At 33.7% G+C, this 24274-nt stretch overlaps 3 protein-coding genes across 6 annotated transcripts in view; 1 reads left to right on the forward strand and 2 right to left on the reverse strand.

The window, feature by feature from the left end:
• LOC140976781 (probable serine/threonine-protein kinase WNK11) overlaps positions 1-1921 on the reverse strand; it is a 3903-nt gene extending 1982 nt beyond the window's left edge. The window contains exons 1-2 of the mRNA XM_073441083.1: positions 1670-1921; positions 774-1277 (exon numbers count right to left, since the gene is read on the reverse strand). Coding sequence (XP_073297184.1) covers positions 774-1277; positions 1670-1747 — 582 coding nt within the window. The 5' untranslated portion in view covers positions 1748-1921. The remainder of the gene's footprint in view (positions 1-773; positions 1278-1669) is intronic.
• Positions 1922-5429: 3508 nt separating this feature from the next.
• Positions 5430-12489, reverse strand: LOC140976782 (glycerophosphodiester phosphodiesterase GDPDL3-like). Its single transcript, XM_073441084.1, has 9 exons — positions 12160-12489; positions 10956-11249; positions 10657-10772; positions 10056-10557; positions 8852-8890; positions 8431-8715; positions 7799-7941; positions 6652-7135; positions 5430-6003 (listed from the first exon to the last, which is right to left on the reverse strand). Exons 1-9 carry the CDS (start codon positions 12260-12262, stop codon positions 5711-5713), a joined length of 2259 nt encoding a protein of 752 aa, XP_073297185.1. The 5' UTR covers positions 12263-12489; the 3' UTR covers positions 5430-5710.
• A 7882-nt stretch (positions 12490-20371) lies between these two features.
• Positions 20372-24081, forward strand: LOC140976783 (oxaloacetate tautomerase FAHD1, mitochondrial-like). Of its 4 annotated transcripts, none has more exons than XM_073441089.1 (8): positions 20372-20483; positions 21150-21334; positions 21423-21588; positions 22083-22135; positions 22298-22360; positions 22815-22865; positions 22938-23055; positions 23727-24081. In XM_073441089.1, the coding sequence occupies exons 2-8, from the start codon at positions 21221-21223 to the stop codon at positions 23822-23824; spliced, it is 663 nt and encodes a 220-aa protein (XP_073297190.1). In that variant the 5' UTR covers positions 20372-20483; positions 21150-21220; the 3' UTR covers positions 23825-24081. The 4 variants fall into 4 exon arrangements, with proteins under 4 accessions (XP_073297190.1, XP_073297186.1, XP_073297187.1 ...); XM_073441085.1 differs by having other exon boundaries at positions 20374-20483; positions 21090-21334; XM_073441086.1 differs by having other exon boundaries at positions 20375-20483; positions 21080-21334.
• The last annotated feature ends 193 nt before the right edge of the window (positions 24082-24274 follow it).

Genomic DNA, 24274 nt, shown 5'->3' on the forward strand with positions numbered 1-24274 from the left:
TCATCATCACTAATTCCATCAAAAAACGGATCATTAAGAAGATCAGCAGCTGATGGCCTAGCTCTCGGCTGAGCCAAACATTTTTCGATAAATGCTTTCACCTCTGGATCCTTGACTTTGTCCATGGCTTGAGGCCTCACACCGGAAGTTACCTTTTTGTATATCTTGGCAACATTGTTACATTCTGTGTAAGGTAATTCAAGAGTCACCATCTCGAGCAAGCACATGCCGAATGAGTATATGTCTATTAGCTCGGTGTAGTTTTCCTCATAGAGCTCTGGTGCCATAAATTCTGGCGTCCCAAGTAATGAGTGAGCTGAGTGGTTCTTCCCAACTATTGCAGCCAAGCCCAAATCGCCAATTTTCACCTATTGAAGTGAAGCAGTGTTGAAGAGTAATTTAGAATCACGTGATTAATTTAAGAGATATGATTATTTAGCTAAGGGAGAGGACTAATAATGGAAAGCACATTAAATTAAATCTTTTCGGCGAAATAGGAAGCGGCTAAGGAATCACGTGAAAACAGACCACTTACTCTCTTGATCATTAATCAGAGCAGAAGGATAATTTCAATGATATATATGTATTAATGTTCACCATGAATAATGAGATTTTTTCAACCTAGTTCTACGAAAAAAGTAACATCAATATCTTGTGCATTTTTTAAAGATAATTTCAATTGTTTCCAGACTTCTCCAGCAACCATTCAATTCCTCATAATCAAAACAAAAGAACCCGAAAACACAGGAAAAACGAGACAGATTAATATATACCTGCCCGATGTTTCCATTAATAAAGACATTGCTACAATTGAGATCCCTGTGAATCACACAAGGCTCATGAGTATGCATATAGTGCAAACCACTAAGAATTTGTCTCGACCACTTCTTCAACGCCTTAATCGAAACTTGCTTGTGTTTCTTCCTATACTCCCTCAAATTCCCTGATGTACAAACTTCGGTGATAAAGTTCAACGTGTTCCTTTTTTCATCTCTCCAAACCGAGTATAGCACAATGATGTTTTTGTTTTTCAAGGTCTTCAACAACCGTACCTCGGAATATAACCGAGCTATCATGGCTTCATCTCCACAGAAGTTTCGCAATTTGACCTGGTTCCATGCTACCTCTATCCCTTCTTCTTGGTCAAACGCTCTATAAACTTTTTTCACCGCCCCAGACCCAAGAAGCTCACTATACCTACCATAACGACCCGTAGGGTCGACTTCCACAAAAGGCTCCCTATCTGAATCAGCAAGATCAGAACTCATTCTAGGCATCTACAAAAGATGATTTTTTAAGTAATATAGCAATTGAACATGATAAAAATAAGAACTTTAAAATACTCATTTATTGATATCAAGGACACGAATTTGTCCAAGAACATAAATTTCATGATTTCACGCGCATTTCTCAACTTCTTTCGCAATTTATAAGAGGATGGAAAATCAACAATCCCAAATTTGTTCAACTCACGACAACGGAAACGACTGATCCATTTATATAAATCGGCATACATTTCACATAAGACCACATATATTTCTCTACACCGTATCAATCAAAGAAAAAACACAGTTCTTGACTATATCCACAATCCAGAAGCAAACCAAACACAAACCCCGTAACCCACAATCCCCATTAAACAAAAACATAAGATACAGCAAAATCTTACCAAAAATTCTAAGCCCTTTTGCGAATCCTCGCTGCCGTATGCATGAAGGAAAGCACTGCTATTCTTCGTGCGAATCATCAAGGCAGGGGAGAGGGGTCAACCGGGGGAGGCTGAGATATTTTATAGTACTAGCTTTGGAGGTTTAGTCGACTGTGGTGCGTAAACCTACAGTGACGAGGTAAAAGTCTTGAACCAAGCGTGGATGGAATCCTACATAGAAGAGGAAAAAAGGAAAATCGTGTGAAAGTGAGATTTCATTAATTTTCTGAGGAATAATTTTCTATACTCTCTGAAAACGAAATAAATACTAGAAAACAATAAACTTAAATAATTTGTAAAGGAAAAAGTAAATATATTTTTGCTTTTTAGAAATAATTTTCCCTCTCTCTCTGAAATAAAATAAATACTCAAATTTCATAAATTTAAGAAATCTATAAAATTCTACCAAGAACGAAAGTAAGCTAGTTTGTTTTTACATTTAATTTCATGTGTTTGAAGTTAAGTTTTTTTTTTTTTTAATGAAACATTATTATTAAATTTTGTGAGACGGATTTTCGATTTCGGACAGAGCAAGTCATTGTTGTTGTTAGCTGCATGCCAAGTGTTTGATGAAATCCGTTGGAACAATTTTGATTAGTGATATAGCATAAAATTCTTTTGATTTACTACTAGGATCCAACCTACTCTTTTGTTGGTCACATGAATTCATTTTTTAGATTTTGTTTTTAGATTCTGTATTGTTTGATTATATGATATCTGTATTGGTCTCATGTTGCAACAATTTGAGATAATAAATATGAAAATAAAGAATAAATTGGACACCGAGATTTACGTGGAAAACCCCTAAAAATTAATAGAGTAAAAACCACAGACATGATGGTAACCACTCTCTGTGTTTCTAAAGAGAACACAGACTCTCTTAAAATAGAAGAACAAACACCTCACAAATATTATAGAACTAAGTATTAAAATACTAAAAGAAAGAGAGAAAACTCGATAAAATGATATTTTGAAATACCAAATGATGCATCATTACAGTGTGAACCTCTCGTCCGAAATTTCAAATCTACTGCTTAACAAAACGTGTTCAAAGTGTTCTTTTATTCGTGCATAACAAAATGTGTTCCCACCTCATTTAATTTTGACAAAAATTGCCGACAATCTGGGGTTTTTTAATCAAACGATTTTCATATGGTGAAATATAAGTGTGCTCTCGGCTTTCCGGCTGGTTGGCAATCAAAGTAGTCTTCTAAGAATAAACTTTAAAGACATGTTTGTATCGAATAATTTTGCTTGAGGAATTAATTTGAAAGGTCTGAAACAATTCCGATGTTTGAAAATTTTGAATTACCTTGTTTTACTAGAGTAAAAATTCAATAATTTGAAGTCGAAATTATTTAAACAATTTGATTAACTTTGTACTTGTAATTTGAACTCTAAATCCACCTATTACTTGAATCCAAATGTTCCCTAGCTAGAATATTCTTGCAGAAACGCTGAAGGACGACCCTTTGCCGAGATGTTTTTGATGAAGGAACTTGGAATTTGTCTGTTATTCTAAATTTGAACTTTTTACCTTCTCACAAATATTAGTCATCGGTTCTCAACTTTCTTCTTCTTGTGTGTAATGTGAGTGATGATCCATTCCATCTTCTTGTCCAGTTTGATGCGATAAAATTACTTTTTACTGAGTATATTTAGAATTACTAATCATCCAATGGTGTCGTGCTTCCCGTCAACACCAAAGAAATTAACAGCAACTGTAGCTTTCTAATTCTTTGCTGGTGGCTCGTTGTTTGCTGTAAGCTTGCATTTGTCATATGTAAATGTTGCTTCTCAACAAGCTAGGATCAAAGATTGGAATGACTTTGTCAAAGAGCTTTTAAGAAAAGAAATATGGGAAGTAAAGCAAGTATTGTTCATTGATTAACAAGGTCATCGGTTATCCCACTTCATTGTATGCTTTGGAAAAACACTTGGCAGTTCAAGATCCCTAGTTTCTTGAAGATTTCTGATGTTTTCAACTAGTGGTAATGAAGGCAATATGAGTAAGAGGAAAGAAACAGCTCTTTGAGGATCATAAAATGGCAAAAGTGGACGTAAGAGGGTATCCACCACGAGCCTTTTCTTTCACAGGTCAACCCGATTTGAACAGGGAAACCACTGATATACTAAATGACTGTTTGATCAGATATCCACATCAATACTTAACTATACCTCCACGGGTACGCATCAGCATGCAGTCACCTGATTTGGTTAGCCATGATCTGATTCTGCAATTCTCATTTGGCTTCTCATAAATGGCGTCTCGGCATTCTTGAATAAGTGCAATATATTGATTGAGATCCCAAGTTACTAAGCTAAGCGCGAGATATGGAGTTGAGAATTGGTAAATGGTAAGGCTCCACCCACCTGCCGAACTGGTACAGCAGCTCGACAAACACTTGCACGGTTCGGTTGATCAAGGGTACACTATTGAAGAGTCCAAGAAATTCCAACAGTGTCGTGGCAACCAAATTAGTGGGGGAATAAATACTTCTTGAGGTTCAGAAAGCTAATGGAGCAATGGTACTATATTCACATTTACTAGAAAAAAGAAATCCTTCCATATCCATGGTAGAAAAATGACTTTTGTAATCATTTAAAATCGATAAAATAATTCGTACGAGTACGTGACGAACAAAATTATTTCTCAATTACCAATTAGGGTGAATGAAAAATTAATTGAGTTGGAATAGAAATTTTATCGTGTGAAAAGATTGAATAGAGGTGTGCATCTTCAATCAATTCATTGACTTGGCCGAAAGGTCAAGTCATTGAATTAAGTGAAATAATGTATCATTTCATGAAGATGTATGTCTTTTGATTCAAGGTTTTTCATCTTTTATAAACAGGACTTCACTCATATGCATTTAACATACAATTTTATTTTCTTCTCATTTCTTTCTAAGTTTAGTTCTATATGCAAATTTTTAAGCATTTCCGGGTATATCACCAACAATTTTGAATCTTTTATGCCCACATTTGTAATTTTGGTACTGCAGAATGCTTTTTCACTTCAATATCCGAAATTGTTCTTGTAATTTTGTACCCAAAAATATCAGTGGATACTTAATTTGAGTAATTCGGTAGGTATAGGTATACTTATACCATAATTTCAACGATAAGTACATGTATCGATCAAAAAATGTGACATTGTGTACCCGAAAATTATAGTTGCGTACCTAATTTGATTTACTTGTGATATAATTTCAATGATATATATCTATATTTCTTATTGTAATTTTCATGTCTTGCATATTCATAAATAATATACGAAATCAAAATTTATTGATACCTATAATCCATAAATTTATGTCATCTTTTCAACAATATATACCTATTTTTTACTATAAAAGGTCACGGAGTAGAAAATTGAAGTTCAAATTCCAATATATGGTGTTGGGGACTTAATCCTATTTATTAGTATTTTAGTTTTTTTCAGTAAAATAGTTATTTTCCACTTGAACGTCTACAGGTTATTCTAGAATGCTTACACCTCAAATTTAACTTGATTCTTGAGACCATATTCGAATGAAGATTTTAACTATTTAATCTCTCATTAAAAAACTACAAATGCAATTTTTTCCTGTAAATTACATTTATTTTCCTCCGGCAACAATAGCTGTGACTTTTAGCAGCCTGAATTTCAACATAAAAATTTCGAATTTTTTTTTATGAAGAAATTGTAAAGGAGGGTAAAAAGATAGAATGTAGAATATACTCCAAACAACAACAGTATCAATTATTAATACAAAAATTTACAAAGGGGGTAAAAAGATCCACAGAGGAAGAACAATAAACATCCATGATCACACATTAAACAACTTCGTTCCCTACCTAAGAAGATATCCAATTAAATCAAATATGTTGGCCAAAAACCATAATACCTACAAGATCGATCGACAGGTGAAACGATCATCTGAGTTCACTAGCCGTGTGAGAAGCTCAACATCAAATATTAAATAGACAGGGATCGATGCTCAATAGTCGTTCATAATCTCAGGATAGCACAGTAGCTGCAAGAAGAATAGCAATGACACTCAGGACCATGCTGGCCACCACAGAAGACTGCCCATTTTGTGGGTTCGGTCCAGGTGCCGTAGAACCATCACTATTGTTCACGACCCGGGGCTTTATGGCAGGAGGTAGAGGAGGCTCTGCGATGTCACCCTCGGTAAGGACTGGATTTGGAGCCTCAGCTGGAGGTAAAGTTGCCATGAGTGGGATAAGGCCTCCCGGCAGGACTGGAGTCATGTACACGGGTAAATCTTTATACCCTAAACATCTGTTTCCTGTAAACCAGACAAAAAAGTTCAATTCAAAGTGGAAGAAACTTCAATCTAAAGTGATTGCCATAGTCAAATAAAATAAAATTGGTAAGGCAATAATAATGGACTTTAAGTATGTACAGTAGGCCATTTTATTAACTTGGGTTATGCGAGAACAAATGCAAGATATACTAGCAGAGTCTACTGTATGCGATCTCACATAGATGGGTCCCCACTCAGTGGAGCCAGAGCATGACAGATTCTAATAGCAGGAGAAGCAATAACAAGTTTTGCACAGGATCACGATTCGACTGATGTCAAATATTCGCAGCAGGGATCATACAAACTCACAATTGCTGTATAATATAATTGCTTTATTTATTTTAACCATTAAACTCTTGAATGCCACGATGATATATACTTTTATCTATGTCCGTCAATGAATTCAATTTTATTAAAAAAAGCCAGAATAATGCTAATCATAATGGTTGTATGCAAATGCTAATGAACATGAAGAAACACAAGCATTTACTAGCAATATATGTATCCGGTACAAATATGATGGACATGAAAAGTGATTTGTTTTCTTGAAATCGAGAAAATGTAACATGATAAAATCACAACCTCAAACAAACAAGAAGAAGAAATATACGCATAAAATGTTGAACTTACTTCTGTATTTAGCAGCGGTACCAGGGTAGTCGGAGATGACACCATTAATCCCCATATAAGAAACATATTGGTTAGTCTCCACGTATGCATCAGAGAAGAAGTCCCATGGTTGAGATACAAACTCGTTTCGGAATAATTGGACATAGACGGGGAGACCAAAGGCCTGCAATGTCGGAACAACATTTGTTTCACCCGTGAGGAAGGCCTGATTGACTGGAAAGACAGATCTTTTACTAATGACCACAGAGCTAGCAAATTTCTTTATCTCCAAAATGGTTGAGTTCAAAATGTCGCGAACATCCTCGTCAACTTGGTAAACAAGTTCATAATCACTGCTGCTTTTGAACTTCTTTAGCACTGCACTATCACTAGATTTTATCATAATCTTCTTGCCTGTCTGATTGCTGTAACCAGATTTGCTCAAAGTATCCAAAACTGCATCCGTTACACTTAGTCCCAGGTTCTCAGCTAGATATGCAGCATTCTGCTCGAAGGAATACAAATGAAATGCCATCTTTCTCAGAATTATAGTCATAATACAAAAGTTTTCTGCTTAGAGTGGAGAGTCAGAGTTAATTAAATAAGAAAAATAGTAAAAATTGAAGTCATTCAACCCCTCCAAATAAATCAAGTTATAAACCCACAAGAATGATAGTTTACAAACTTAACAAATTCAGATCAAAACAGGCATGGGCAAAAGAACAAAGACGTTGAGACAGTGGTTATTTTTTGGAAAAAGTCAGGACTCTTCGGCGCATTAAAGTTTCACAAACCATTGTGCACATATTGGCTATGTTAAGAGTGAATGCCTTACAACTTACAAGTCAACCTGTGGCTGTGAATTTGTAAGATTACTGGATGGAACGTTATTTATTTAATTATTGATAAATTTATTTCGCATAATCTCTCTATATACTCATCAATAAAGATCTTGATATTACTATAGAGTATAGCCTATGTTAAGCATCATTATGGAATACATTGCTTAGCGACTGCATTTTCCAAAATTCAACGCAGGTCAATAAAACATCTAATAAGAAGAATATTAACTTGCTCACAAGAGATTATTTTTGTATTTCAAAACTTGAATCCGATGGATGCGTTAAAACACGGATCCAGATCCAGCACCATTTATTTTATCACTCACCTCTATGCTGATCAAGACTCCCGATAGAGAAGACGCATTACTTGCAAATGCCAGAAAATCAGACAGCTGCATGAAGTTCCCATCATTCTTGGCTCTTGGATTTCGGAACAGCGAGAAATTTGTATAAGGATTGAATATAGCAGCTGCAATTCAAAGAAAAAATGCCTTTGAGAAAATTCACACATACATCCTTCTATGAAAACGAAGACAGGCTGATATCTTTGGATATGCTAGTAACTGATAAATCTTATAATTAGTAGAAGTTGATCCAACTAGAAAGTGGACAATTTTCTTGATGAAGCATCATATGCTCCTTGGATCTCAAATCTGGTGCAAAAATCAAACAAAGTTAATCCAACTAAAAAGTGGACAATTTTCTTGATGAAGCATCATATGCTCCTTGGATCTCAAATTTGGTGCAAACATCAAAAAAAAGGATTGCCGTTTTCAAGGTTGTAACTAAGTTCTACCTATTTTCGATTCAAGGGAAACATTTACATAACTGACGGTTTGAAAACAATCCACAAGCTAAATAACTTGGTAACTTTTGAAGTCCGTCATTCCGTATGCAAGTCTGTATATTATCTATAGCTAACTTGCAGTGACACTAAATCAGTCACGAGTTCACTTACGTTTCAAGCCCTTGATTTCGCTCCATGTGAGATTATAAGCAAAAATTCCATTCGTAATACCAAGTGCTGGGTTAGTTGTTGCAAAGCTACTGAAGGTCGACTCAGCAACATTTGTCCTGTCTCTGAGGTTGATAGATCCCAAACAGAAAGGTATCCCATCATTCGTTATTTGAACAGGACAATCAAGTATATCTACACCATCTGATACAGCTTTGTTATATGCCTTATCAGTACAACCAGGATAGTCCCCACTTGCTCCCTCAGATGAGATAATCGAAATATTTGCTGAAATAATGGCAGGGTAAAGCAATGTTATCAATAATGACAGCTCAAAAGTTGCACATGAATTATGCAGAAACCTAGTGAAATCTAAAGGACATTTTCAACTGGATACCAGAGAAATGCAAGTATAAATGCATACCTTGCACTGCAGCACTTTTGCCCATGTGTGAGAAACAATCTGCAATGAGGAAAAAAATCCCAACACCAAAAGAGAAAATAATTAGATTACTAAATTTGGAGATGCAAATTTAATGTTCTAAACAGTACGAGCCACAAGCAACATCGATTTGAAGTTTATTTTGTAAATTCAATTTAATAAATCACAAGAAACATATTTCAAAACATTATTTGCGTAGGGCTTAAAAATCAAGCAAAACTAACAAGAACAAAAAAAATAGGACAGAGTTGAAGCAGGACCCGAACTTTGAATTCAATTAAAAGTACAAACCTTAGGTATCGATGGAATTAATGAAGGTTTTAACCTTTGATAAATTCCTTAACATAAGAGAATCACTTTCCAATGTATTGCTAAAATGTAAAATATGATCTTTCATAATTCTCACCTAAGTGCCTTCCACAGGTATAGAACTCTATGTGTAGCTGCTAAATGAGCTTAAAATAAGATTTAATCAAGCGCATAACATATACTAAATAATTAAATCTGAAAATAATAAGAAATAAGCATGAATGAGGGCCATAAAAAACTAAATTAGCCCCTGATTGAAATAATTACACATAGTCCATTAATTAAATAGTTTGAATTTCAAACCCAAATCTTTCAATTTTCGAGCTAATTAATTGCACCCATAACATATACTAAATAATTAAATCCGAAAACTTTACAAGAAACAAGCAAGATTGAGAGCCATAAAATAACTTAATTAGGCCATCATTAAAATACATTATTCATTACACAGTTCATGAATTATTTAATTTGAATTTCAAACCCTAACTTTAAATCTCGAGCTTGCTTTATCTCTATGTAAATTGATATTACATGGCATAGGAAAAATGCAGTTTGTCCCAAGTGACATTGCTAAAAGAGCACAATAAGAAACTTCAAAATAAATCCCGAGTTAGATCAGACAAAATATAAGTGGAGAACCAGGAAAAAAAATGTTTCCAAAACGCTGATCACAATGTATAAGAGATGTACTTCGAAAAGCAGGACCATGGGCCATGATGCAGAAGTTGAGATAGCAGATTATGATCACGTAAAAATTATCCTAATGTTGAACATGTGAAATTAAGCAAACCAAAAGAATAAGGATCTTTTGAGAGTCTTTGCTTAATGCACTTTCTCTTTGAGAACATCACACAATTTATTTGAGACTATTTCTTACCTATGGTAGCAGATGGAGTAATCGGATAATCAGACAGCACACCATCAACCGAAAATTGGCCATTGTCAACATAGGAAAGATACTCAGCCACAGGATCGAAGCTGTAATTGTAAGGCAAATATGCATCATTCGCAAAATTGGATGCATAAACTTCGAGACCTGCTTTATGAGCCTCCAGCACGAGAGGGTCAGATTCCAACAAGTATAGACTGTTGTCCACTGGCCATATGTAAGACTTAGGAACAAGAATTCCGGAGGCAAAGGTTTTAATAAATGTAAGATTATTCAAGAAGGAGCCATATGTTTGATTGGTTGAAGGCTCCACATCATCACGCCCCAGAAGTTGAAATATGAGCTTCGGTGGCGGAGTTCTGAATCTCGTTGCGATATTTCTCAGGAAATTCACCTCCGGAGACGAAATATAATTAATGATCAAGCTTCTAGAAAGAGAAATAACAAAGCTTCTCATACTCAGATTACGCTGGCTGAAAAATATATCATGCTGCACAAGGTTTTGATGTGAAGTAACAATAATTAGAACTTTCAAAATAAAAATAATATAAATTAGGCTTGCAATCAAGAATGATTCAATTTCGTCTACCTGAATATTTAACCATAATCCTGGTGGAGCTGTAAGGTTAACCACCTTATCAACTGTAAGAATTGTCATTTGTGCACCATCGAAATTTGGCGGCCGAGAATAAATCCTTTGTACCACTGTCCCATGCATCAAAGAGTCTTTATAAATTCACATCATCTAACTTACAAATCTATTACTTGGTACTTTATTCTTGGCATAAAATTTCGGCGTTGAACATTAAAAAAAAAAAATAGCCCAAAGCATCAGCATTAATATATAGACAATGTAAAACATACAGGTGACTGACTAATCGAACTTACGATTGACAAACGCTAGTTCATCAAGGGAGAAATCAACAGAAAACCATCCTTTCATGGAGTTCCCATTAACAGTGTAGGTATTAACACTTTTTGGGTAAACATCTACAATGTCAGAACCATTTTGTAGCATAATATCTGGAAAGCAGATTCCAAATCCATCTTTTGTAAGTTGGACATCACACCATACATGCACATTCGGTAACCCAGTTTGCACCGCAAGTGTATAGGCAGAATAACTGGAATCTGGGAATATCCCAGAAAATCCACCTCTGGCAATGACCAAAGGTTGATCTCCTGCCACAACATAGCAGATACATAAGTTAGTGCAAACTAACATCTATAAGAGGATGATCAAATAGCAAAGATGAGAGACGGGGTGGAGCAGATATTTTACAAGCTGTCACAGCTAGTTTACTATGTATATATACTCCCAGTTACCCTGGGACCAAATCCGAATCTTGAAATCATCGATTTTTTAATTTTATTCGTCCATGAAAGAAAGATGAGTTGAATTTTGAATTCGCACACTAGCAGAATAATTACATTTCGCAGACAATCCACCGGACTCCATGAAGACAAGTTTCACTCATCTGACTTGAGGACCCTCCGTTTTATGAATCATGGAAAGAGGACATTGGAATCAAAATATGATTATCTAAATTCACGGAAGTCGTTAATTTGAAGGTGACTTTTATTCAAGTCGAAATTTATCTGCCCCGGAAAACTATCTATACTAACATAAAAAATTAATTTTCTGAAGTGTCACAAATTTTGTTCCAGTTTCCAATTATAGATGTGACAATGACAAAAATAATGCCCGTATAAAGAAATAAACCTTAATATCAACCATTCTCAAGTTGACGGAAAAAGGATTTATTTATGAAGCAGAAAACGAAGATAAATTTAAAGTCCGTGTTTTTTAATCGTACCTATAATGGTGGAAACAAATGGGAAAAAAAAAAAAAAAAAAAAAAAAAAAACACACACACACACACAAAGGCACACGCACACCAACAACAACAGCAATCGATATATGAATCAAATCCCCAGCTCAACTAACAAATTTCCCCTCATTTCATCAGAAACAACACAAACTCCACAAAACACCTGGATTCACTCTAGCCTTGCTCCTTCACGTTAAGAGGACAAAAAAATAAAGCTCACACAAACAAAAGGAAAGTGACAGACAATGGAGATCTCATACCTGTTAGAGTTTTCCATTTAGATCTCTGAGCAGCAACCAACGCCGACGAAGAGCAAACCAGGAGAACCGAAAACAAGCAAGCAACTGACCGGAGCTCCCACATTGTCTGCACACTCCAGCCGGTTAATATCCTGCAAAATCCAAGGTGCGACGACTCACCGGAACTTCCAGACACCGTCAACTGCAGAAATCCAAGCAGAACAACGATGATTCGCAGTAAATCCACGGATTCTAGCTCCGACAATGGCAAGAAAAAAAAAAGAAAGAAAAAATATTCAGGTGGAGGGGTTGAAATTTGTTTAATGCCCCAGCTTGCACGTTCAGTGGGCTTCTAAAGGTCATGGATATGTATTTATTTATTATTATTATTTAATTATTTATTATTATTATTTATTTATTTGTGGAAAATTATTAAAATAATGAAACTGAGTTGTCAGCATGTTTTGTCTGAAGCCGCTCCATTTGGCTGCCAGCTGTCCTCTTCCGAGCCGCGGTGCGCTGAATTGGTCCAAAAACGACAATAAATACATTAAATCTTTTGTTTATTATTCTTTTTATATCTTAATCTAATCTTGTTTATTTATTAATTAATGGTCTCCTTTGCATTAAATTGGCAACATTAAATACTTCCCACTGAAACGTCATTGCTTAATTTGGCTTAAGAAGTTCAAGACGTTACTTTTATTGTTTCTGGTATCACTTTGTAATCGTATTTGAATCACCACGTGTGTGTGATATTCATAAATAACTTATCAATCAGATAGGATATTTTTCAAATCGGATTCGGATTTGACTATGAAATACTCTGCGATTTTAATTTTTATTTTTCATACGAGTTAAGCAAGCTATTAAAATTGTTACGAATCTCAATGATCGATGATGACGAGATGCGTTAATTTTTGTCTTATGTGACTTGTTGTGGTAAGATGTGTTGTAACATTGTTTTAATTTGATTTATCATAGTTTAATAAGTTCATTTATTACTTAAATTTTTATCTTTATGTTATAAATTTTTTTTTTGTTATTTATTTCTATCTTTTTATCCGTACATGAGTTTTTAATTATTTAATTTTCTTTTTCAAATGGAATTTTTTGTATATTTTAATATTGTAAAATTTTCATTGCATATTTGATGTTTGGCTAAGTGGAGCTTGAGCCGGCGCTTGTAAGCCGTGAGAGCTGTATGTAGACCACAACATGGTCAGCGCTACTCTGTCAACAGCCAGCAGGATCCCAACGCGCAAACGTTCTCGTGGGGCCCACTGTTGTTCTCCCAAAAAAACACTATAATAATAAATCAAATTTTAAAATTAAATAAAACAAAAATTTGTGTGAGACGGTCTCACGGGTCGTATTTGTGACACGGATCTTTTATTTGGGTCATCTATAAAAAAGTATTACTTTTTATGCTAAAAGTATTACTTTTTGTTATGAATATGGGTAGGGTTGACCCGTCTCACAGATTAGAATCCGTGAGACGGTCTCACATGAGACTCACTCATTAAATAAATATATGTATATATATTTTTTCAAAATATCGATTATAATTATATATTTTTCAAAAAAAAAAATCAATAAATTCTAGTATTATTAAAATATTATTTTTTTGAAGTCTAAATTGTAAATAATATTTTAAAAAAATAATATGTCAAAAAATCCAGTTCATAGCCAATTCGAGCTGTTCTTAATCGGTTTTGATCGATTTGAGTATTGAAACGGTTTTTGAAGGTGTTTCGGACCATATCAGTTACCGGTTTTCAGTTGAACAAACCGATTCGATCCAATCTTGTTTTGAAAACACCGCTATTATTTATTTCGAAAAGTGATACCCCTATAAGGATCCGGGTCATCATGATTGACCCGAGTCATTAATTGGATAGCTCATGTCAAAGCCAATGTGACCGGGTACTCTCATTAACTACCCGGGCACTACTTTTCCGGGAGATCGTTATCATAGCCCGAGCTCTCAAACAAGTACCCGGGCACCTTACTACCCGAGCCACCTCGAGAATTGCACCACACTCGAGTGTGATTGATACGGGCCGTCTAATCTATCAGAACCACTTGTGCCTGGAGTGTCCTAGAAGTCATCAGAAGCTATGGTATGAGCAGTGGACTTGTCATACTTAATAGGTGGCACGGGAAACGAGGTACCTACCCATTTTCTACTATAAATAGCAGGTATTAATGTCATTTACAGATTTCTGAAACCTTTGAACTCTAAAAGCAATTACATATTTTCTTTCAAATATTACTTGTATTCATCTAAAAACCTGCTGACTTAAGCATTGGAGTGGCCACGCCGGATACCCCTCCGGCGCCCATTCACGAGTTCATTTCCTTGTTTGCAGGTGTTATTGAAGTCATTATCTTCACTCAAATTCCCAAACATTATAAATTACTGATTTGACCCGTTGGAGCTCTTTATCCGGCTCATTCATTTCAGCGAGTTCACAACAAAAAATATATAACCAAACAACAAATTAAAAAATTAGTTTCTTTAATACGGCAAAATCGGATCCACGTCGTTGACCTTTGAGCCCAAGTCGCACGAAGGTTCTACATGGACCTTCATGTGTTGGTTGCCATTTTGGAAAAAAACTGTTTCTCGATTTGTTAGTTTTGATGTCGTAAAACAAGAGGATGTCATTGACGTACAACCCATTTTAGGGTGGGTCTCTTGTGAGATGATCTTACGAATCTTTATCTGTGAGACGGGTCAACTCTACCGATATTCACAACAAAAAGTAATATTTTTCATGGATGACCCAAATAAGAGATCCGTCTCACAAAATATTATCCGTGAGACCGTCTCACACAAGTTTTTGCCCCCATTTTATACCTAATTTGGATGGTTTTTTTTTTTATTTCGGGTCATGTCGTTGGCCAATTTATGGTTTGAATTCACTAATTTACATTTTTCGATTTTAGTCATTTTCATCAAAGTGCTGACATGATACCGGAAACTATGACATATCATTGGAAAAACGGGCAACATACATTGCTGATATGTTTGACGTCATGTCAGTACTCCAATTAATAATGAACTAAAATTGAAAAAAAAAATTGCAGGTTAGTCGACTAAAATTGTGAATTGATTAATGACATGATCGAAAAATGCAAACTTACAAATTACTGACAAAAAATATATTTTTCCCATTAATTAATTTATAATATGCAATAGAATCATATTGTTTATGTTTGTTGTATCCATTAATAATAACGATTGCTTTTAGCATTTGTATATACTCTTAATTTAGGGGTGGTATATCTTACTGTACCGAAAATCCTATACCGTATAACGTACTGAAAATTACGGTATAAATATCGATTTTCGGTATACCGAAAATTTCGGTACTTATAACTAGCATACTGATTATAGCGAAATTGTACGGAACACCGAGATTTCGGTACGATATCTGTATATACCGTTTTATACCGAAAAAAACCTTACATTTTAAAATTTTTATAAATTTATTTTTTAAAATTTTTGTATATTTTTTCGATATTTCGGTATATACCGAAATTTTCAAATTGCATATTGTTACTGTACCGAAAAATTCGATATTGTTACCGTACCGTATTGAAATCTTCGGTATATCGAAAATTCTGTAAATTCGACATTTTTTCGATACGATAATCTCGATATATCGAAAATTCGGTATTTTTTTCCACCTCTAACTCTTATNGATAAATTATAATTTTATGAATAAAATATGGTCCTAAAATTTAAGATAAGATAATACGAATATGAGTAGGTTTTTTCTAATAAGATTTGAATGAAAACTAATATTTTTGATATAAAAAATAATATTTTTTCATAGATCAAGTTAGATAAGATATATATATCACAAAATTTAGACGATTTCATATTATTATTTTTTTTTTCAGAAGGGACGCCAACTCGTTGTCTAATTATTTATGAAAAAGTAAAAGGTGGTGGCCTCCCAGTCTGCTTTCTTTATTGAACGATTTTTAATATGGAGTCAATAAATGCCAGCCAGACAAATGAAAATGAACTGAGATCTGTTGCTAATATATGTCTGTATACCCATATTTTTAAAAATTTTATTGAAGAAAAATGGGGACAACAACTTTATTATGGTACACAAAAAATTGAAAAAATATTAAATCCATGTGTTGAATATGTCTTCTAAAATCAATTATCCACCTTTTTTTTTAAATGAGAACGGCACTGAAATTTTAATTTATTTCATTTGCTAAATAACGAAAATATTTTAAATTTCCGAGGATGGTCATTATTTTTAATTAGATTTCCATACTTCCAAGAAATAAGATATATTATTATATGATATATAAAGTTATATAATAAATTTTAAAGTTTTATCAATTGAAAAGACCAAAACTCACATGATTAGATCAATATATTAAAATTTTTTTTACTAGTATATGTCAAAAAATATTGGATTAAAATTGTAGTTGTGCAGATTTGTAATAAATCAAATTTAAGGAATGTAAATTGTTAGTCAAAATGATAAAATTGGAAGTACGAAAACAATGATTATAGAACAGTAAACGAAAGCAAAATCATATAGATACAGAATGAGCATTAAATAAAAATAGTATTCAACTAGAAGTATGAATATTGATTATGTAACACAATAGAAAATCAGTAAATCAAACTGAGTTCCGTACGAAATATAGTATCCTTGAAATATATTTGTTCCCTCCGAATGTGCTTCGAGGATCATTACGGATAACATTTTCTCATGATACAACGACAAAACCATGTGGCAACTTAGTACAAATTAACTATACTGACGAACTGAAAACATACATTCACTTTATCACCAAAATTTAACGGATGCAAATAAAAAGCTAGTAATATGAAATGCAAGAGAATACTCGAGGGCAAAAACTTGTGTGAGACGGTCTCACTGGTCGTATTTGTGAGACAGATATCTTATTTGGGTCATCCATGAAAAAGTATTACTTTTATCATAAGAGTATTACTTTCTATTGTGAATATGGGTTGACCCGTCTCACAGATTAAGATTCGTGAGACGGTCTCACATGAGACCCACTCATACTTGAGTGTGTTTGTAATGGATTGAGAAATGAACACATTATTTATAAGCTCCAATGTACACACAAAAAGTCATGTAAAATTAATTAACTCAGATTAATATTGCAATTAACTCAAGAATATGAAAAGCCAAAAGTCTTCAATTAACTCAATAATATGGAAAGACAAAAGACACTCTCACATTCATAAGCCATAATTTTCATTCAAATTTTAAGTTTAATTAAAATTTCCAGTATAAATGACATCTAGATTTGTAGATATTCAAATGTTAATTTCTTCTGCTTATCTCTTATCTCATTCCGGAGAAATCCACTCAAGTGCTTCGCTAAAATTATTAACATTTTAAAAATATCATTTAATTCACACATTAACTCAAAGTAACAAATAAACCTCTGTAATAGTAAACAAGACAAAACTTCTAGAATTTAAAATTCTACCTGCAAGTCTTAGAAAATAGCACATTTAGCTCAAAGAATTTTAGGGTTCGAATGCTTAATTGATTGGGTCTTGACTTCTTAATTTCTAAATCTAAAATTTAAAATTTTAAAATAGATATTAAGTTTTTGAGACCTTAGTGAAATAATAAATTAAGATTATATATTAAAACAAGTCAAACGTTAGTATACCAATGCATTATTTCAATATGACATCTAGCAATACTAACATATCCTCATGAAATACCATGTCAAATATAATGCATCGAATGTTTATGATTCTAAAGTGATATTGTGAGCTAAATAGATGACTTCCACCAAATTTCGATGTAGCATTTTTCATCATGTACTCATATAGAATTAGTACAGTCAATCATATACGAGTGAATGTGAACTCATATTTTCAGACTCAAGTCACGTTGTTCAGATGAGTCACGTGCCCATGTTTAAACTCTTGTTGCTCATTAGACTCACTTTCCGGACCAAAACCATGTTGTCTAGTGGTTTAAAATATGGTACATTGACCTTTGTTCAGAGGTCCAATAATTAATCAGTCATCAGTTATTCAGTAAGTAGCTGATCAATAACCAATCAGAAACCAATAGCAATTCAGAAAATCAAATATGCCGAACAATATTACCAAAATTAAATGAGAACTGCACAATCTGATGCAATTTATATGAACAGAGCAGTAGTTGACAAAAATTTACCGTAAATTCCAAGTCAAATGCTAAAAGCTTTATTTAAAAAAGGGTAGTAACACTCACATTTTAACTTACTGTTTAAGCTCGGCTGCTAGTCCATAAGTCAAATAAATTCCTAAAAATACAATATAATTGATAATTCAAGCATTAGATTCACAAATATATATTCGTCAATCTTTAATTTATTTTTATATAGAATTTCAACCGGTTAGTATAGAGTTGTTTTCATTACAAATTCATGGTAACAAACACATTTAAAAAAATTAAGAAACAATTGGAGGCGATATCGGGAACAACCGCAGAAACATTCGGCGACCATAATTATTCTGATACGATGGCGTGCATCATACACATGTCTATCGTACAGGCGCATGGCGGGCTCTCCGGTGGTCACGCTCTGTCAGAATTTTTCCAAAATATGTGTTTTGTTTCGTTCTAAAACTTGTATGTTTAACATATTATGAAATTCAGAACGGATCAAAAACCACAATGGTTATTGGGTCTCTTTTGTTCATCCGATAGCAATACTTCCGACGACTTCAAGGACAATCAGCATATATGTAAATATACTAGAAAAATATATTGAACAATTTTATTTTTTTTTAATAACAAAGCAAAATTTCTTCACGGGTTAATTTGGTTCCTTACCTATCTTTTGGTTGATGATTTTTTAACACTTTCTTTACCAAAGGATTTCTGCACGCACAAGGGATGTTTTGGAATTTTTGAACCACTTCTGCTATTTTCCATTAATTTCTCGACGAATAAGATGTTTCCAAGGTTCCAACTAATTTTTTTACAAATTTTAGATTTTGTTTTAAGAGTAGGTCTCTTGTGAGACGGTCTCACGAATCTTTATCTGTGAGACGGATCAGCCCTACCGATATTCACAATAAAAAGTAACACTCTTAGCATAAAAAGTAATATTTTTTTCATGGATTAACCAAAATAAGAGAGTCGTCTCACAAAATACGATCCGTGTGACCGTCTCACACAAGTTTTTGACTTATTTTAATTAGGCATTTCATCTTTATTCCAAAATTAATATATTATTATTATTATTATTATTATTATTTTAAATATTTTTGGTCATATTTATATATATATTATTATTTTTAATATTTTAATTTATTTTGAGATATTTTTTTTTTATGAATTTAAACGTGCTTAGATGTATGTTCGGGTGTTTTAGATTGGAATAATATCATTTTTAAATCCTTATATTATTTAAGCTATATTTCATGAAGTGCTAAATGTAATTTTATGTATTTATAGACATAACGGAAAAATAAAATAATGTGGCTAAAAATAATATGGTAGATTTTTTTTGCATATAATTAAAGTTAAGTGTATAAAAATGTATTTTGATTTACTTGTAGATTTATTGGGAAAATAAAATAATGTCCCATAAAATAATGTGGTAAAGTATTTTGTTGAAAAGTTTAGCTTTTTATTATTTAACATAATTATGGAATTTAAAATCCATAAAACAGAGATACGTGCGACTCAAATTCTCTTTTGAGAACGTCGTAGTTATTGTCTTTCAATATTAAAATATATAACATTCAATTATAAAAAGAATACAATATTATTTTCAAATATTCTGTTTCAAACTCCATTACAGACGTAGATGATGTATAATTCATCAAACTCTAAAATTTGAAGTTCGAGACGAGTTTTCGGACAGAACCACAACCGAACATTTTTTTGAGCCTTAAGCGAATTTATAAAAGCAATTCCTCTTGATCAATAAANGTTTGAGACATTTAGAATAACTAACTTTGGTGTCATGGTCTGTTTTAATAATTATATATATTAATAAAATGTTAATATTTTAATGCAATTTATATGTAGTTCAGTGGATAGAGTCATTGTTTTTTGAAACCTAAGTTATAGGTTCAATTCTTATTGAAGTCATTTTTTTATTTATTATTTATTTTTAAATTTATATATCAAAATCTAAGTATAATGTCTAACTAGGTTTTATAAATTTAAATATAAATTAAATGAATTATAATTTCAAAAACATACATGCCAGATTAGAGCAAATCTGCCACTCTGAAGCCAATTTTCGGTGGAATCGTGAACAAGGATACTTCGCTATTTGGATTTCTCCTTCAGTTTTTCGGGTTTTCAAGGGTACGTCTCAATTTGAAATTTCTTCTTGCTTGCGTATCATACATTTCTAGTTTTATTCGTCTGTTGTTTCTGGAGTTTATTGTTTATCTGTTTTGACCCAAAAAATAAAGATAAAAAACGAATGATGATTGATGACCGATTCAGGGAATTAGTTGGGTTGAGAGTTTGGTGAAATTGGACTGAATTATGTATAGTGGGTTCTAAGATTTGAACACTATCTCAAATGCTTATGTATTTTGTTAAAATTGTTTTTGTACTTTAAAAGAACTAAACTTGTATGATTTTCCCAGCTTAAGAAATAATTAAGTTTTGATCAGGGATGTTTCTGAGCTGGTTCGAACGGATTCGAACTGAATATTTTGGCCGGTTCCATTTAAAAGAGTTATTTCAACAAACCAATTTGATTCAGATACCTATATATGAAGAATTGAAGAAGTAAACACTTAGAAACCTCATATTAACAATTTGTTAAGCAGAAAATCCTGTAGGAAGGTGAAAACCATGAGACTCTATTCCATTCAAAAGTTTACCAATAATTCAATGTGCCCAAAAGTGTATGTTCTTTGTGTGCTTCCGTAGACTTAAGTATGGAATAGTATTCACCAGCACGACTCTTACCAAACCCATACAGACAAGCTGATGCATGTATGTTTGCTCTGATCCAAGTTTCAGCGCCGTTGAGTAACCTTCTGATCGGGAGGTATAGAGTTTCTAAAACATTGTTGATACCACTGAAAATGGCCAGCTCAGCATCAGCATATCAGAATCTCCTTGCTGTCAGCACAAAAATCATTGCTGTTGGACGCAACTATGCCGCACATGCGAAAGAACTTGGAAATGCCATTCCTAAAGTAAAATTTAAAATTTACTTTGTAAGCCGTTGCAGCTTTTGTGGGATATGTTTGAGCAGTTAAATTTGATTAATGTTGTCTTTTGAAGGAACCGGTGCTCTTTATGAAGCCAACATCATCGTATCTGAAAAATGGTGGGAAAATTGAAGTGCCGGAGCCGCTGGAAGCACTGGATCATGAGGTTGAGCTGGCTGTGGTCATTGGTGAGCGTGCCCGCAATGTATCTGAAGCAGTGGCCATGAATTATGTTGGAGGTACCGTTTTGGAAAATCTCATGTCAATAGCTGAAATCATTGTGCCCAACTGAGATTATGTTGTTTAGCATTAGGCTTGTGTTAGTTTTTGTTCTTTCAAATTTTGAAGGCTGAAACTGCAAATACAATATAAGCTGTGAAACTACTTGAAAAATATGTATATGACTACTTACCCACCGAAAAGGTACTATAGGTGAAAAAAGTGTTAGATATGTACCGAAATAGTCCTGGACTGTATCCTGAAGTTGCATCCAGAAGAAAAGTGTTGATTATAAGGCCTATAATGCAGGGACGAATCTATGAAGTTAAAGAAGAGAGCAAGATGAGGTGAGGAGGTAGCTTAATGGATATGGAAGTAAAAACTCAGTTTTGAAAAATTACGTGTAAAAATCCAGATTTGTTTTTGTATGAGTGGGCAATTGGGTCCGCTAGCATACTTTTAATTTGTGTATGGATTTTCGCATGATGAACTTGCTGAAGTTTTGCAATTCCAGGTTATGCTCTTGCTTTGGATATGACTGCAAGGGAGATCCAATCGGCTGCAAAGGTCTGCGTTATATTATCATCTGCAGTAATCCATTCCTAATCAGTTGTATATGAAATAATTTCGAATTATTCTCTTAGTGTTGTTTTACTCTTTTTGGTGCTATCTTTCTTGTCCCTACACACATTGTTGAAGTATTTTTACCTATTTAGATTCATTCTAAAGTCTGCAGGTCTTCCTTGGACCACAGCTAAGGGCCGAGATACCTTCACGCCTATCAGCTCTGTTGTAAGACTGCTATCAGTATACAATATCACCTTATATTATGTGATGAATGGTGCCACTTATCTTTAAGGTCCAATATGACTATAGCCCGGGGGTATCACCATTTGTTCCGGTTTTAACTTATTTTTACACAAAAGAACTTAACCAGAAAGCTACTTTTGTTTAGTCAAAGTTCTTTGACATGCCCATATGAAATGCATTGATGACTTCCTCTTTTGTAATTGTCCTGGAGACAATTCTTGTCATGTTGCTACATCACGGTTGTTCTAGTGATAGTTAAACCGAGTAGTGTGTTTTAGTCCCTTAGGCCATAGATCCATGGGAGAAACTATTTAAACGATAATGCTATATGTATTTTCATTTTTTTGTGACAAATTGACAATGATCTGTTTTTATGACCTTTTGCTTCTGAAACATTAAAGCATCATTTTTAGGATTTTCCTTTTTATCGATGCAGTTGCCCCCTTCGAAGGTGCCAGACCCTCATAGTTTAGAATTATGGTTAAAGGTATGACAATTCTTTTATTCTTAACATGCTACACATCCTGGGGCTTATGCAAATGAATTTTTTCTGATGAAGGTAGATGGAGAAATACGACAGAAAGGCTCAACGAGTGATATGATATTTAAGATCCCGTTCTTGATCAGCCACATCAGTTCTCTCTTTACGCTTTTTGAGGGAGATGTCATTTTGACAGGTACGGACATGTTAAATTATGCCTGTTAGATTAAGAGTATTTGAAGTTATGCTTTTCAAGTGTTTGTCTCTTTCGAAACTATTTATTTACCTTTTACTTGAGCTATTTTATCATTTTGATGGTGCTGAAAATCAAGCACATTAGAGGCCATGATCAGCTTAAATATATATTACTACTATCTTCAACTCTGTAGGCATATTGCTCCTCTTGTTCTACTTGCTAAACAACTGCAAGTAGACTTGTTTATCCCGTTGAGAAATACTCCACTACAAAATGGCATGCAAAATAATGCCGCATCCATCTAGCTTCACGATTGTTATATTATCATCAGCATAATCATTATGAAACACGAGTTAATCTCAAGCAAGCAAGATTTGGTTAAATAGATGGTGTTTCTCCCTTGTGCTATGTTTGAAAAAACATCTTGTTGATCCATGAATCATCTGAGTTTTGTCCAATTACATCGAACCAAGTTAACTTGGCATCCTGACATTCTCTTTGATTATACTATTTGTATATTCTACTACTTTAGCACCTTTAAAAATGAATGTCAGTTGTACTTCTGGTTTTGTTTTTAATCTTTTCCAGTTGTTGCATTTCTACAATTCTTCTTGTTCAATCAATACTCATGCACACACATCCACTTATCATTCGCATATCGGCTAATGCAGGCACTCCTGAAGGTGTTGGTCCGGTTAAGATAGGTCAAAAGATTGAAGCTGGAATTACAGGCTTGTTCGACATACACTTTGATGTTGGAAGAAGATGAAGAGAGTCCTAAACACATCCATGACTATACCATCGAATGCTTATATGTTGCTTGAAGTTATGTTCTCTTTCAATTCCTATATTGAATTGTACAATCTGAAGCTAAAGAATAAATTCAGAATCTATTGTTTTTGGTAAAACCTGGAGTTGGAACCTGAAACAGCTGTACTTGTGGCACTTTTTTGTTACTGTAAGAGACTAGGTAGATTCATGCTCACTATTCTCAATGGTAATATATGGACATAATAGAGTTGAGTATTAGCTAGTTTTCTATATTCAAGAGCAAACTTTTTAGCTATCTCGAAGTTCAGCTTATTCCGTATTGCTCGACTCAAATCTGGGATTCTGACTTAACCATCAAACTCCGTTAAGCAAATGCTCAAAGTCGGGCTCTTACTTGTGAGCTTGTATTAAGCTCATGGATTGAAATCTAACCTATACCATTAAGTAA

The sequence above is a fragment of the Primulina huaijiensis genome, chromosome 5, assembly GCF_012295235.1.
Source record: "Primulina huaijiensis isolate GDHJ02 chromosome 5, ASM1229523v2, whole genome shotgun sequence".
Taxonomy (NCBI): Eukaryota; Viridiplantae; Streptophyta; class Magnoliopsida; order Lamiales; family Gesneriaceae; genus Primulina; species Primulina huaijiensis.